Source organism: Salvia miltiorrhiza, unplaced genomic scaffold (genome assembly GCF_028751815.1).
Source record: "Salvia miltiorrhiza cultivar Shanhuang (shh) unplaced genomic scaffold, IMPLAD_Smil_shh fragScaff_scaffold_8_1, whole genome shotgun sequence".
Taxonomy (NCBI): Eukaryota; Viridiplantae; Streptophyta; class Magnoliopsida; order Lamiales; family Lamiaceae; genus Salvia; species Salvia miltiorrhiza.
Window position 1 is genome coordinate 469874 of NW_026651489.1, and position 13706 is coordinate 483579.

At 35.4% G+C, this 13706-nt stretch overlaps 1 protein-coding gene across 1 annotated transcript; it reads left to right on the plus strand.

Annotated features, from left to right (window-relative positions):
• Positions 1 to 8411: 8411 nt before the first annotated feature.
• LOC131003184 (30S ribosomal protein S10, chloroplastic-like) lies at positions 8412 to 11852 on the plus strand. Its single transcript, XM_057929665.1, has 3 exons — positions 8412 to 8778; positions 8876 to 8926; positions 11407 to 11852. The coding sequence occupies exons 1-3, from the start codon at positions 8578 to 8580 to the stop codon at positions 11716 to 11718; spliced, it is 564 nt and encodes a 187-aa protein (XP_057785648.1). The 5' UTR covers positions 8412 to 8577; the 3' UTR covers positions 11719 to 11852.
• The last annotated feature ends 1854 nt before the right edge of the window (positions 11853 to 13706 follow it).

A 13706-nucleotide genomic window follows, 5' to 3' on the forward strand; every position in this document is an offset into this window, starting at 1 on the left:
ATGTGTGAAATAGGAATTAATTAGCTATTAAGAATAATCTAGAAAAGTGTAGTCCTAGATTATTCTAGCATCTAATTAAGTAGACTATTCTAGTAGCTCTTAAGTCGGCTAGTTAGCCGACATTTAACAATATATATATGTGTGTACACTTTGGTATTGATGTGTAGAGCAAAAAGGCAATCAAGTTAAATAGCTTTAAAAATCAAGTGTTCCCCTTGTTCATTTCTTTGTTTGTCACGTCCACACACCCACATACACATTAATTCTTATATAGCCTCTTCATAAGTTTCATCCTCCAAAATAAATTTCTAAATAAATTTGCTTACATTCTCTCATCCTATATTCCAACATCCTTTCCTTCTTAATTCGACTTCCCATTTTCATGTGTATTATATATAGATCGAGAGGTTGTGAAATCTGCAAAAGTGGGAGTAAGGGAGAGGAGTTATTGGAGATTCTTCCGATACTTCCCTTCTTAATTCGGCTGCCCATTTTCATATGTTAAGGGACAAAATTATTAGTTGTTGACTTGGTGGAAATTAATCGGCTGACATCCATATGTCTGAAAGAACTTGAAAATCCTGCCTCCAAATACACAAATTATTATTTTTATTTTATTTTATAAATTATGAACATTTCTAACGAATAAATGTTGAGGTAGAAGTTTAAACTATCTATATAGTTAGACATTATGTAAATTTCACTAGTTCAATATTAGGTAAATAATAAGGTAAAAGTCAGAATTAGCATTCACAATTCTTCCTAAATTACGTAGTTGGACATTAGGTAAATTTCACTGAAAAAATATATATATATATATATATATATCTTAGCGAATCATTCGTAAAAAATGTACCATGTGCAAAATAAAATAAAATAAAATAAAAATTTATGTATTCGGAGACAAAATTTTAAATTAATAACAAACTTAAAAATACGTGAAAGTTTGTGTATTTTACGCAATTACTCATTTTTCAGTTATCAGGTATAATTTTTTGCTAAATAATAAGGCATGCTATAATTCTAAAACTAGGGATGTCAATCGGGTCATGAACCCATCGAGTTTCGGGCTAGCCCTATCTGGTTATGGGTTATTCGGGTGCAGGCTAATCAGGTTTTAAAAAAAAATTAGCCCTAACCCTCTCGAATTGACGGATTAGTGTGACAGTCCACGAGTTTCGAATTGGATTGGCATCGCTATCTAAACCCCTGAATCCAAATCATTATGTTCAATTTTGTTAGTCAAAAAGCAGCTCCCACAATTGTCAAAAAGTTGCGGCAAGCCATTCAACAATGGCAACATTTCTTTTCACACTGCAGCCACCTACCACCTCCATTCCCTATAAATAATCCTCGAAGCAGCATTTGTAAAGATACCAAACAAAAGCAGAAAATCTTCTTCTGTTAGTAGAGAGAGCAAGAGTGGGTTTGAGACAAAAGCTTAGTTAGAAGCTTTTGGTGTGAGAAAATTAGATAGTAATTTTCTCGGGGTATAACGGGTTGTGAGTTGAGTGTTGTGAGTGTTGTAAACACTGTATATTTTTTCTCCCTTGTTAAATTGATTTGCAGCAGCTCCGGAGACGTAGGCATAAATTGGCCGAACTCCGTTATCAAATTTGTGTCTTTATTATTCCGCATTTATTTCACTCTCGCATATCTGGTTAGAGGGAAATTGCACATAATTTCCCAACAACTGGTATCAGAGCCACGTTGGTGGCAGATACTTTCTGATATATTTTTCGCTGTTACTATTCACGTGAATAGTGAATTCCGTGAATAGTGAAATTTGTCGGCGGTTTCAGTTTGTCGACAAAAAGGTGTTCTAAACACAGGTGGTTAGCTGAAAAAAATCAGAAACGATCCAAGGAGTCCAGATCGAGTGGGAGCGATGGCTGCAGATGAAGGAAAGGTGAAAATCGAGAAGTTCGATGGTGCGGACTTTGGCTTCTGGAAAATGCAGATTGAAGATTATCTGTACCAGAAAAAGTTATATCAACCTCTCTCAGGAAAACAACCAGAGGGCATGAAGGATGAAGACTGGATCCTTCTCGACAGACAAGCCCTCGGAGTAATTCGACTGACGTTATCCCGTAATGTTGCCTTCAACATAGCAAAAGAAAAGACCACGGCGAGTCTTATGACGGCTCTCTCCAGTATGTATGAAAAACCATCGGCCTCAAATAAAGTCCACCTGATGAGGCGATTATTCAACCTACGGATGGCGGAAGGTGCATCGGTAGCTCAACATCTCAATGAACTCAACACAATAACAACCCAATTGAGTTCTGTGGAGATTGAGTTTAATGATGAAGTTCGAGCTTTGATTCTCTTATCATCTCTACCAGACAGTTGGAATGCTACTGTTACAGCAGTTAGCAGTTCATCGGGAAACAACAAATTAAAGTTCAATGATGTTCGGGATCTGGTATTGAGTGAAGAAATTCGGCGGAGGGAATCGGGTGAATCGTCAACCTCTTCGGCTCTACACACCGAGTCTAGAGGAAGAACTTCAGAAAGAAATACAAATCGCAGTAGATCCAAATCTAGAAGAGGCAAATCTAGATCGAGAAAGAAAGATCTTAGCTGCTATAATTGTGGCAAGCCGGGTCACTTCAAGAAGGATTGTCGAGCACTAAAAAGGAATGGTGGTGCTCAAGAATCTGCCAACGTAGCCGAGGAAGCAGGTGATGCTATGATTCTAAGCGTAAACAGCCCGATTGAATCATGGATTTTGGATTCAGGGGCATCATTCCATGCTACCCCATGCCGAGAAATCATGGAGAACTACGTCACTGGTGATTTCGGGAAGGTTCATCTAGCTGACGATGAAGCTTTAAAGATCGTGGGAAAAGGTGATATACGTTTGAAGCTGCCAAATCAGACTACTTGGAAGCTGCAAAATGTAAGACACATTCCCGGTCTTAAAAGGAATTTGATCTCGGTGGGTCAACTTGATGGAGAAGGTTATTGTACAACTTTCTCAGATCATGAATGGAAGATTACCAAAGGAGCACTCATCATTGCTCGTGGAAAGATGAATGGTACTCTCTATGTAACCTCAAACTTAGAGAATATCATTGCAGTAGTAGACGCTGAAGGGGAATCCAGTTTGTGGCACCAACGGCTTGGCCATATGAGCGAGAAAGGGATGAAGACATTACTGTCAAAAGGGAAGCTGTCGCATCTGAAGAAAGTAGATGTCGAGCTTTGTGAAGATTGCATCTTTGGCAAACAAAAGAAAGTTAGCTTTGCAAAGATTGGCAAGGAACCCAAGACGGAGAAGTTGGAATTGGTTCATACAGATGTATGGGGACCATCACCAGTTCCATCTCTTTCAGGCTCAGTGTATTACGTCACCTTCATTGATGATTCCACACGGAAGGTGTGGGTTTATTTTCTGAAGAAGAAATCAGAAGTCTTTGATACCTTCAGAAAATGGAAAGCGATGGTGGAAAATGAAACCGGATTGAAAGTCAAACGGTTGAGGTCTGATAATGGAGGAGAATACAGAGATAGCAGATTCAGAGAATTTTGCGCAGAAAGTGGAATTAAGATGGAGAAAACAATTCCCATGACGCCGCAACAAAATGGCGTGGCAGAGCGCATGAACAGAACTCTGAATGAACGTGCCAGGAGCATGAGGATACATGCCGGCTTGCCCAAAATGTTGTGGGCTGAAGCTGTCAACACTGCGGCCTACTTGATCAATCGTGGGCCATCAGTCCCGTTGGACGGGAGAATACCAGAGGAAGTTTGGAGCAAAAAGGAGGTAAACCTTTCACATTTAAGAGTGTTTGGTTGTATTTCGTACACATACACATTGATTCTGCTCAAAGAAGTAAACTCGATGCAAAATCTAACAAATGTGTTTTTGTTGGATATGGCGGAGACGAGTTTGGCTACCGATTTTGGGACTATGAAAATCGAAAGATCATCCGAAGCAGGGACGTCATATTCAATGAGAATGTGATGTACAAAGACCGGATGACAACAGAATCAAGAAGCCCAAACAATGATGCTGAAACAAAGGAGGAATTCGTTGAGTTTGAGGAGATTTCTGAAAAAGATGTTCAGGTCAGTCCTGAAGCAGTCGATGGCGAACCAAGCACGCCAGTACTAAGACGCTCCTCCAGAGTTCCCAAGCCAACCCAATGCTATTCGCCTTCTTTGCACTATCTGTTGTTAACTGATAGTGGAGAACCAGAGTGTTATGATGAAGCCATGCAAGTGGAGAATTCAGCCAAGTGGGAGTCTGCCATGAAAGATGAGATGGACTCACTCATGTCAAATCAGACATGGGAATTAGTTGAGTTACCACCTGGCAAGAAAGCACTTCATAACAAGTGGGTTTTCAGGATCAAAGAAGAGCATGACGGGAGCAAACGCTACAAAGCGAGATTGGTTGTCAAAGGTTTTCAGCAGAAAGAAGGTGTTGACTACAACGAAATTTTCTCTCCAGTCGTGAAGCTGACTACAATCAGACTGGTGTTGAAAATTGTAGCTGCGGAGAATTTACATCTTGCGCAACTGGATGTAAAAACAGCTTTCCTTCATGGTGACTTGGAGGAGGAAATCTATATGAAGCAACCAGAAGGCTTCATAAAAGCAGACAAGAAAAGCCTGGTGTGCAGGTTGAAGAAGAGCTTGTACGGTTTAAAACAAGCTCCGAGGCAGTGGTACAAGAAATTTGATAGCTTTATGGGTGAAATCGGTTTCACTAGATGCCAAGCAGATCATTGTTGCTATACTAAGAAATTTGACAATAGCTTCATTATCTTATTGTTATACGTAGATGACATGCTCATTGCAGGTTCAGACATGCAAGAGATTGATAATTTGAAGCATAAATTGTCAAAGCAGTTCGCAATGAAAGATCTGGGTGCTGCAAAGCAAATTCTTGGCATGAGGATCAAGAGGGACACAAAGTCGGGGACTTTGATGTTGTCGCAGGCTGAGTATATCAACAAAGTACTCTCCAGGTTTAACATGCAAGATGCTAAACCAGTAAGTACACCTTTAGGTGTTCATTTCAGGCTTTCCAAAAAACAATCAGCGAAGACGGAGGAAGAACGTGCACATATGGCTAAGGTGCCATATGCCTCAGCAATTGGAAGTCTGATGTATGCCATGGTTTGTACCAGACCAGACATTGCTCAAGTAGTGGGAGCAGTGAGCAGGTACATGAATAATCCAGGCAAGGTTCACTGGGAAGCAGTCAAATGGATCCTCAGATATCTACGGGGTACCACTAACAAAGCACTATGTTTCAAAGGTGGAGATACGACATTGACAGGCTATGTGGATGCTGATTTAGCTGGAAATGTTGACGTCAGAAAGAGCACTACAGGGTATATCTATACTCTGGGTGGAACAGCAGTGAGTTGGGTTTCTCAACTGCAGAAGATAGTTGCTCTCTCCACAACAGAAGCCGAATATGTTGCTGTCACAGAAGCCAGCAAGGAAATGGTCTGGCTACAAGGTTTCTTGGAGGAATTGGGCAAGAAACAACAAGACAATGTCTTGTATTGTGACAGTCAGAGTGCTATCCATCTAGCAAAAAATCCATCCTTCCATTCCAGAACGAAGCATATACAGTTGCGGTATCATTTTATCCGGTCACTTCTGGAAGATGGGATTTTGAAACTCGAGAAGATAAGTGGAACTCAAAATCCAGCGGACATGCTAACGAAGACGGTAACCATTGATAAACTGAGGTTGTGTTCAACTTCAGTTGGTATGCTTGAGTAACAAGACCAGAGGAGCTGTTGCATTGATCGGGGTGTGAAGACAGATTGAAATCAGTCTTCAAGTGGGAGATTGTTAGTCAAAAAGCAGCTCCCACAATTGTCAAAAAGTTGCGGCAAGCCATTCAACAATGGCAACATTTCTTTTCACACTGCAGCCACCTACCACCTCCATTCCCTATAAATAATCCTCGAAGCAGCATTTGTAAAGATACCAAACAAAACAGAAAATCTTCTTCTGTTAGTAGAGAGAGCAAGAGTGGGTTTGAGACAAAAGCTTAGTTAGAAGCTTTTGGTGTGAGAAAATTAGATAGTAATTTTCTCGGGGTATAACGGGTTGTGAGTTGAGTGTTGTGAGTGTTGTAAACACTGTATATTTTTTCTCCCTTGTTAAATTGATCTGCAGCAGCTCCGGAGACGTAGGCATAAATTGGCCGAACTCCGTTATCAAATTTGTGTCTTTATTATTCCGCATTTATTTCACTCTCGCATATCTGGTTAGAGGGAAATTGCACATAATTTCCCAACAAATTTTTCAATACTAGTACCTCCATTCGTGCGATGCACGATGAAGATCGAAATTAAATGACATATTTAAATAAATAAATATAAATATTAAACAAAATGAAAATATAGCTTTAACACAAAATATGTTCTAAGACTAAAATAAAATAATCCACAACGATTACTCAATAGAATCCGGAATTTGAAAACGTAGGTATTGAACTTTGTATAAATATAATTATAGTTATAGTTATTAAAAATTTGATAATAAAAATTACATATACACGTCATAATACATAAATAAATATTTTCATACACGGATATAAATAAAAAATTATAAAATTTTAATGAAAAGAAAGAAATAAAACATTTTAAATTTTAATTTTTTTTCATGATTTATTTATTTTAATTTCATTTTTAATGATTTTTATATCATATTGTATTAAAGATATTTTCACGAACTTAAATTTAAGATATAAATTGAATAATTTTTTTATGAATCAAATTTGATGATGTTTAAATAAAATAAAAAATTGTAAAAAAAATTGATGAAAGAAGAGAGAGCAAAATTGGAAGGAAAAAACTCCTCTTTTATGCTCCCTCCGTCCCTGAAATAACTTCCTCTTTGGGGACGGCACATGTTTTAAGAAAAAGTTATAAAGTGTATTGATAGTGGAGAAAAAAGTGTTTATAATTATTATTGAAAGTTGTGAAAAAGTGTTATAATTAGTATTGAGAGTGGTGAAAAGTGAAAAGTAAAAATAAATAAATATTATTAGTGGTGGGGTAGTTGTCTAAAAATGAAAAGAATGAAAAGAAAGTTATTTGGAGGACGTCCCAAAAAGAAAAAAAGAAAAAGGGTAATTTTAAACACAGCCCCCAATTTTCTCATTATAGCCCCTTATTTAAAAAAATAATAAAAATAATTATGATTGTATCATTTTACCCCTACAGCCCCATTTAAAATTTGTAATAAATTATAAGTTATAAAGATTAAGTTAAAAGAATATTTACGTACAATTTTTCACAGATAAAATCATATAGCCCCATCCTGATCTAATATTAAAATACTGATAAATTTAACCCTAATAATTTCATTACTATAGCCTCCAACCTAACATAATCGTGAGCCAGAAGACACACGAAGAAAGTCTTCGAAGAAGACTGTCAAAATAATTAAGCAAGAACAAAGTTAAACATCATCTTCGATTTATTTATCTTGTGGTTTGAAGATAATTTGCTTTCTAAGATGCAAAATCTAAATGAGAGTTATGAAAACGAAAGAAATAATATGTTGGAAGTACGTATAAATTTTTCTTTCCCGATGAACTTAGTATATATATTTATGAATTTTGTTGCAATTTCCATGTTATTTTGTGTGAATTTCTCCGTGAAATTGTATAATATCAAGTTCTACATCTCCCTGTTCTTAATTATTCTTTGGCGCAACCCATATAATCAAAAATTCGAAATCAATGAACCAATCAACTCTGTTGTTCGATTCTTAATTGATTTTGATACAACTATTGTTTAATCTATTGATATAAGAAATATTAGGTAGAAATAAAAACTTACAGATGCTTGAATCTCCTCTTTCACAATGTAAAAAGGGTCTTGAGCTGATGACATAATTAAATCCAAATAGAGACGGTCAGTGGAGAAGAATTAGAGAGAGATAATAGAGTCCAAGCGAAGAGGATGTTGTGGTGATGGTTTCACGGCGGCCTTCGCTAGGAATCGAAAAAGGAGGCTGCTGTGTTCGCCGGATCTGTGAAGAAGAAACGTAATAACGTATGAGTTATGTTTGATGATGTTCTTAAATTTGGAGTTGGGGCTACATAACTAAATTAAGAAATAATAGTTGGATTGAGGTTATATAAATTTCAAAATTGTACGTAAATATTCTTTTAATTTAATCTTTATAACTTATAATTTATTACAAATTTTAAATGGGACTGTAGGGGTAAAATGGTACAATTATAATTATTTTATTAAATAAGGGGCTATAATGAGAAAATTGAAGGCTGTGTTTAAAATTACCTAAAGAAAAAAGAAGAAGTTATTTTATGGACGGAGGAAGTATATTATATAGATTTCCTGCAGCCCATTACTAGGAACCTAAAATTTCCTACAAAGGCCCAATAATGTGAATAATATAAAAATGGCACCCAAAAATAAAAAGCCCAATGCATTAAAAACGAAAAAGGAGTAAATTCGAGTGAAAGAAATCTGAAGTTTTGGATAAAGAAAGCTACTGAAAAATTCTGCAGGGCAGTTTCACTCCTCTCATACCGAAATCCTGAGGGATAAAGCTCTCGAGAACTCGAAAATGGCTTCAATTTCTTCGTCGTTTTCGACTATAACTATTCCTGTGTGCAATTCGTCAATTATTTCTTCGAGACCGCAAGTTTCGTTCTATTGTTCGAACCCCTCAAAGTTTATGGCGTTGAAGCCTTCTCGAATCACTTCTTCGAGAGTTATGGCTGCTCCTGAAGTCCTGGAATCCAATGCCGATGCTAGTGCGACTGAGGTTTTCTTCTACTGACGTTTAATCCGCTGAAATTTGTTTTCAATTTGTTTTCGATTTTGTGAAATGTTTTTTGTGTGCTATTGTTTGTGGGTTTTAGGATGAAGCTCCCTCTGCTTCAGCATTGAGTGTGGGTGCTGATTCGGATAAGGTATTCTCGTGTCCTCCTTGTAACTATACTAACTTGTAAAACAGTGGCTTATTCACTTGAGAGCTAAAAAGTAGTACTATTATACATTTCGTCAATTGGATGCTGTTGATATTTGCCTGGGGCATATTCTGTACCTGTAACAGTTTTGTTCTCTTGATGTGATTGTGATAGCACGAGATTGGGTGATGTTTTTCCATTGTTAATGCTTATATGTCCCATTTGATTAGGGTATCTCAGTTATCGCATGCTGCCTTTCTCTGTAGTTAATTTCCAGACCTTTCGTTTTGTTTTTCTTTTTCCTATGATTTTCTTACTCTTAAATTTTAAAGGACTAATTTCTGAATTGACGAAATCTTCTTGAGCTGGCTCCACTTGGCTAAGAGGGTGGAGATAAGTTTGTATCTGTTGGTCCTGTATGAAAATTGTGCCATCTAAAAGAATAGGTAGGACAATAGTAAGTCGTTTCTAGTTTTTCACGTGGTTCAAGTCTTTAAAACAGATTAAAAATGAACCCAAAAAATGAGGAGTTGTGTGAATAGTGGAAGAAAAGGTTATTGTATTGTTACAGAAGTTGTACATGTACTTTGAGTTATACACTTTCTATGAATTGGTTTATGTATTTCAGATTTAATGTTGACTTTTGAGCAATTTGATTAATACTCTAGTCATGGCAATAGTGACATATCAAGAGTGAACACATATTAGAGGAAGAAATGTAAGAGAGACATGGAGATAAAGTGTAGGAAGGACATTTAGTACCCGGATTATATCTGTGTATGAATGAAATTATGAAACAATGTGGTGATTGTGAAGATACCTACTCTGAATTAAATATAGGGTGTTTTTTTAAGGAGAAATTTCTATAATTATTGGGTCGTTTCATGCATCATCGTGTCCAGTTACTGGATAGGTTCGACAAATCGATGTGTTTGAATCTTTCTTCAAACATTTTCAAGGATTAAGGCTGATTGATCATTCAGTTACATGCTTGAAAAGGGGCTGGAAAAGCCACATACTAGGATCCTGTACTTACGCATACACTTGAATCTGGATACTTTTCATAAGGCTTGTACTTGCAACCTTTTAGTTAGATGGTGATGATTTTTACATGTGTTTGTGTTGAAAGCTCACGATATTATAAACAGTTTACATTGTGTTGATGTTAAAAATAAGCCATCTTTAGGCACGTGTTGTAACAACTTGAATATTCTTCAGGTTAAAAATATAAATATCTACTCCTTCATGGAATTATGGTTATAAATCAAAACTCTAGCTCCTGGTTCAAGTACTCTTATATGTGACTTTCTCCATCTTGAATATACTTAGACCCCATTGAAAATTGTAGACATGGTATATTATATATCTCCTCACTTTTAGCAGAAATTTGATGTGCTCTTATCTTGTTACATACAGGCACTAATTTATAAGATTTTCCTTATATCTTATCAATTGCTTCTGAGAATTAAAAATTAGTTAAATACAAACTCTTCCATAAGGTTACATTTATCTGAAAAAGTTCTATTAGAAGTGTGGAACAATTGAGCTTTAAATGTGTCCTGTCTATGTTATCAGTAGATCTAATTTAATTTATTGATAGAGTTCCTCACATAGAATGTTTTTAAATATTAACTCACTGAGGACCTTCTTATTAGAATCAAATTCATGGACGGTGTATCAACTTCTGCAGTCCATGCATAAACACAGTCTTGTTTTTCAATAAAATTATATCTCCAAAAAGGAGATCTACATATAAGGCAAAGTAATAATGGTTGTTGCTGGTAGAATATAGTTTATATGATCTCATATAAAGGTCTGGGTTCTATTTTTTCTTCAAATTCATTTATGACGATGCACTGACCAGTTTCCTTTTTCTTTGTTAGAAAATTCAGTAGCCAGTTTTAGATGGATAACTGAGTTCATAGACCCCTAAAAACATGTAGTACATTTAATAAAGTCAAGAATATGTTTCTCAAGAATAACCAAGATTGTTTTGTGAAGGAAACAGCAAGCATGATAGTGACTCTAATACCACAAAATGAAGAAACACGATACTAAATTCTATGTAGACCTGCCCTGAAAATTCTAGGACAATCTCTTTTTTCTTAACATAACTAATAACATCCCAGCCATAAAAATACAGCCCCACATGAAGTCTGATTCAAACTATAGAACTTAAAATTACTTAAAAATAATAACTAACTAAAATATGACTCTTCCAATAACTGATCAGATGTCCTCTCTCTATTCATAGCCTTCTTTGCCTGATGATGATAAACTTGAAATTTGTCGAAGTGTATTAAATAATTCATAGCCGATGTACCTTTACATTCTCATGTTTCTGCGACCAACATGGGGTGCAGATTTTTCACAAATAATTAATTGTGAGTTAAATGCTCGATTGGGGAACTTTACCTGTTCGCTTTGCGCTTTGGTGGCCTCCAACTGATCTTACGAGTACTAAGAGGGTATTTTTCTTTCAGGTTGCCCCTAAACAGAAGATTAGAATCAAATTAAGATCATACTGGGTACCCCTGATTGAGGACTCATGCAAGCAGATAATGGATGCTGCAAGGACAACAAATGCAAAGACCATGGGTCCAGTGCCTCTACCAACAAAGAGAAGAGTGTATTGTGTTCTCAAATCTCCTCATGTGCACAAAGACGCGAGGTTCCATTTTGAAATTCGAACTCATCAACGACTCATTGACATCCTTTACCCAACCGCTCAAACAATTGACTCATTGATGCAGCTCGACTTGCCTGCCGGAGTTGATGTGGAGGTTAAGCTCTAGATTGCGGTGATGTAAAATATGATTTCTTTGTAAGTCTGAAGCTGAATTCTGGCAGACAAGTAGGGTAAGAACAAAATAACGCTACATTTTGTTGTTGTGATAGATGAAATCTATGGTATCTCCTTATTAGTGTATATGCTATGTGCAAGCAGTAAATGTCGATTCCGCCTGTGGTGACATATTAAAAATGTATCTTCTTTTCACGAAGCTATGTTAAGGAAGTTCAACTATGGTGTGTGCTAGGAATTGAGCCGAGTTGAATACCTTCAAGCTCAGGCTTGGCTCGTTAAGTTTATACTCGACTCGAGTTCAACTTCGAGCCTTAAATTGAGCTTGTGCTCGGCTCAACAAATAAATATTGAGTTCGAGCTTGATTCGAATTCGGTTCAATAATTATTTGATTAGAGCGAAATTGAGATCGGGATCGAACTCGACTCGTAAATAAAATCTACAACATGTTATTTCGAGCTCAGGTTCGATTGACAACTATTTTAATCTATTATTAGGTTTTTATTTTTATATATTTTAACTTTTACATATTATATAATATTAATAATCTATATTGAATTCATTGTTGTTAATTAAGTATTGGTGATATTATTTGAGGATTGATTAAAAATTTAAAGCAGTACATATATAGTTATAGAAATTTAGAGAATAAGTTTTGATAACCGAATAGTAAAATTAGAGCTGTCAAATGGGCTGAGTTGGGCCAGCCCGGCCTAGTCCACTGGGCTTTTGAATTATTGTGGGTCGGGGCGGGTTAGGCCGAAATATGATCGAGCCTCAAAATAACAAGCCCAACCTAACCCCTATCGATCTACTGGGGGGTCGGGTCGAACCCGTCCAATATTTTTTTTTCTTAAATTCTATTTTTTTTGCTATAATAATAATAATAATAATAATAATAATAATAATAATAATAATAATAATAAATTAAATCGACTAACATCAAATCAAATCATCAATTCAAAAATATAATTGAAGATAAAATAAAAATCTTAAATCATACTATTGTAAGTCAAAACATAATAAAAAATAAATGAAAATCTTATTATATACTCCCTCCATTCCGCCGAGCTTGAGGCGTTTCTTTTGGGCACGGAAATTAAAGAGTTATTCTTTAGTTATTTAAGTATGTTTGTAAATTTATGGTTAGGTAGTTATTTATATAATTAATTATTTTAAATTATTTTTTAATATAAAATTTAAATTAATTAAATCTGAATTAACAATAATTATTTTTTATATACAAATTAATTATTTATATAATTAATTAAATTAATTTTTTTTATTTTTTGTAAATTTGTGAATAATGTGTTTGAGAGAGGGAAAGTGAAAATTGGTTAAAAAATAAGGATGTAATTAGTAGCTTTAATTAGGGTATTATTTCCCTAATGTTTGACAAAAAAAAAAAAAACGACTCAAGCTCTTTGGTACGGCCCGAAAAGGAATACGGCTCAAGCTCGGAGGATGGAGAGAGTAGTTTGTAGTATTTATTAAATAACACTTCAAAGTATTTAAACAAATTTAAAGTCGTAATAGTAAAAATATTAAGCAAACTCAAAATTGATATAATTGTATTCAAATAAAAAAGGGTTAATTGCCTATAAATATACAAACTATACCCAAATTTTGGTTTTTAACAAAATCTATCTTTTTGGTAAAAAAAATACATAAACTTTTAATTTTTTGAAATTTGACATGACCCCAAAAGTTCGTTGGCCAATAACTTGATTGTCTGAATTCTGATGGCCAATCTGAATGTACAATTGGAAAGCTATTGACGTTGTCTTTCTAATGATACTTATATTGTTGGGTTTTGGTAAACCGAAAGTGGTCGAAAAAAGGAAAAAATATAGAGTTCGTGACCTCGACTTTCATGCCATTTTTTTTACTATTTTCGATTATCAAAACCCAACAATATATATATTATTATACTATAAAAGAGCAGTCTAACTGCTATATTTTCCAACCCATAACAGCCG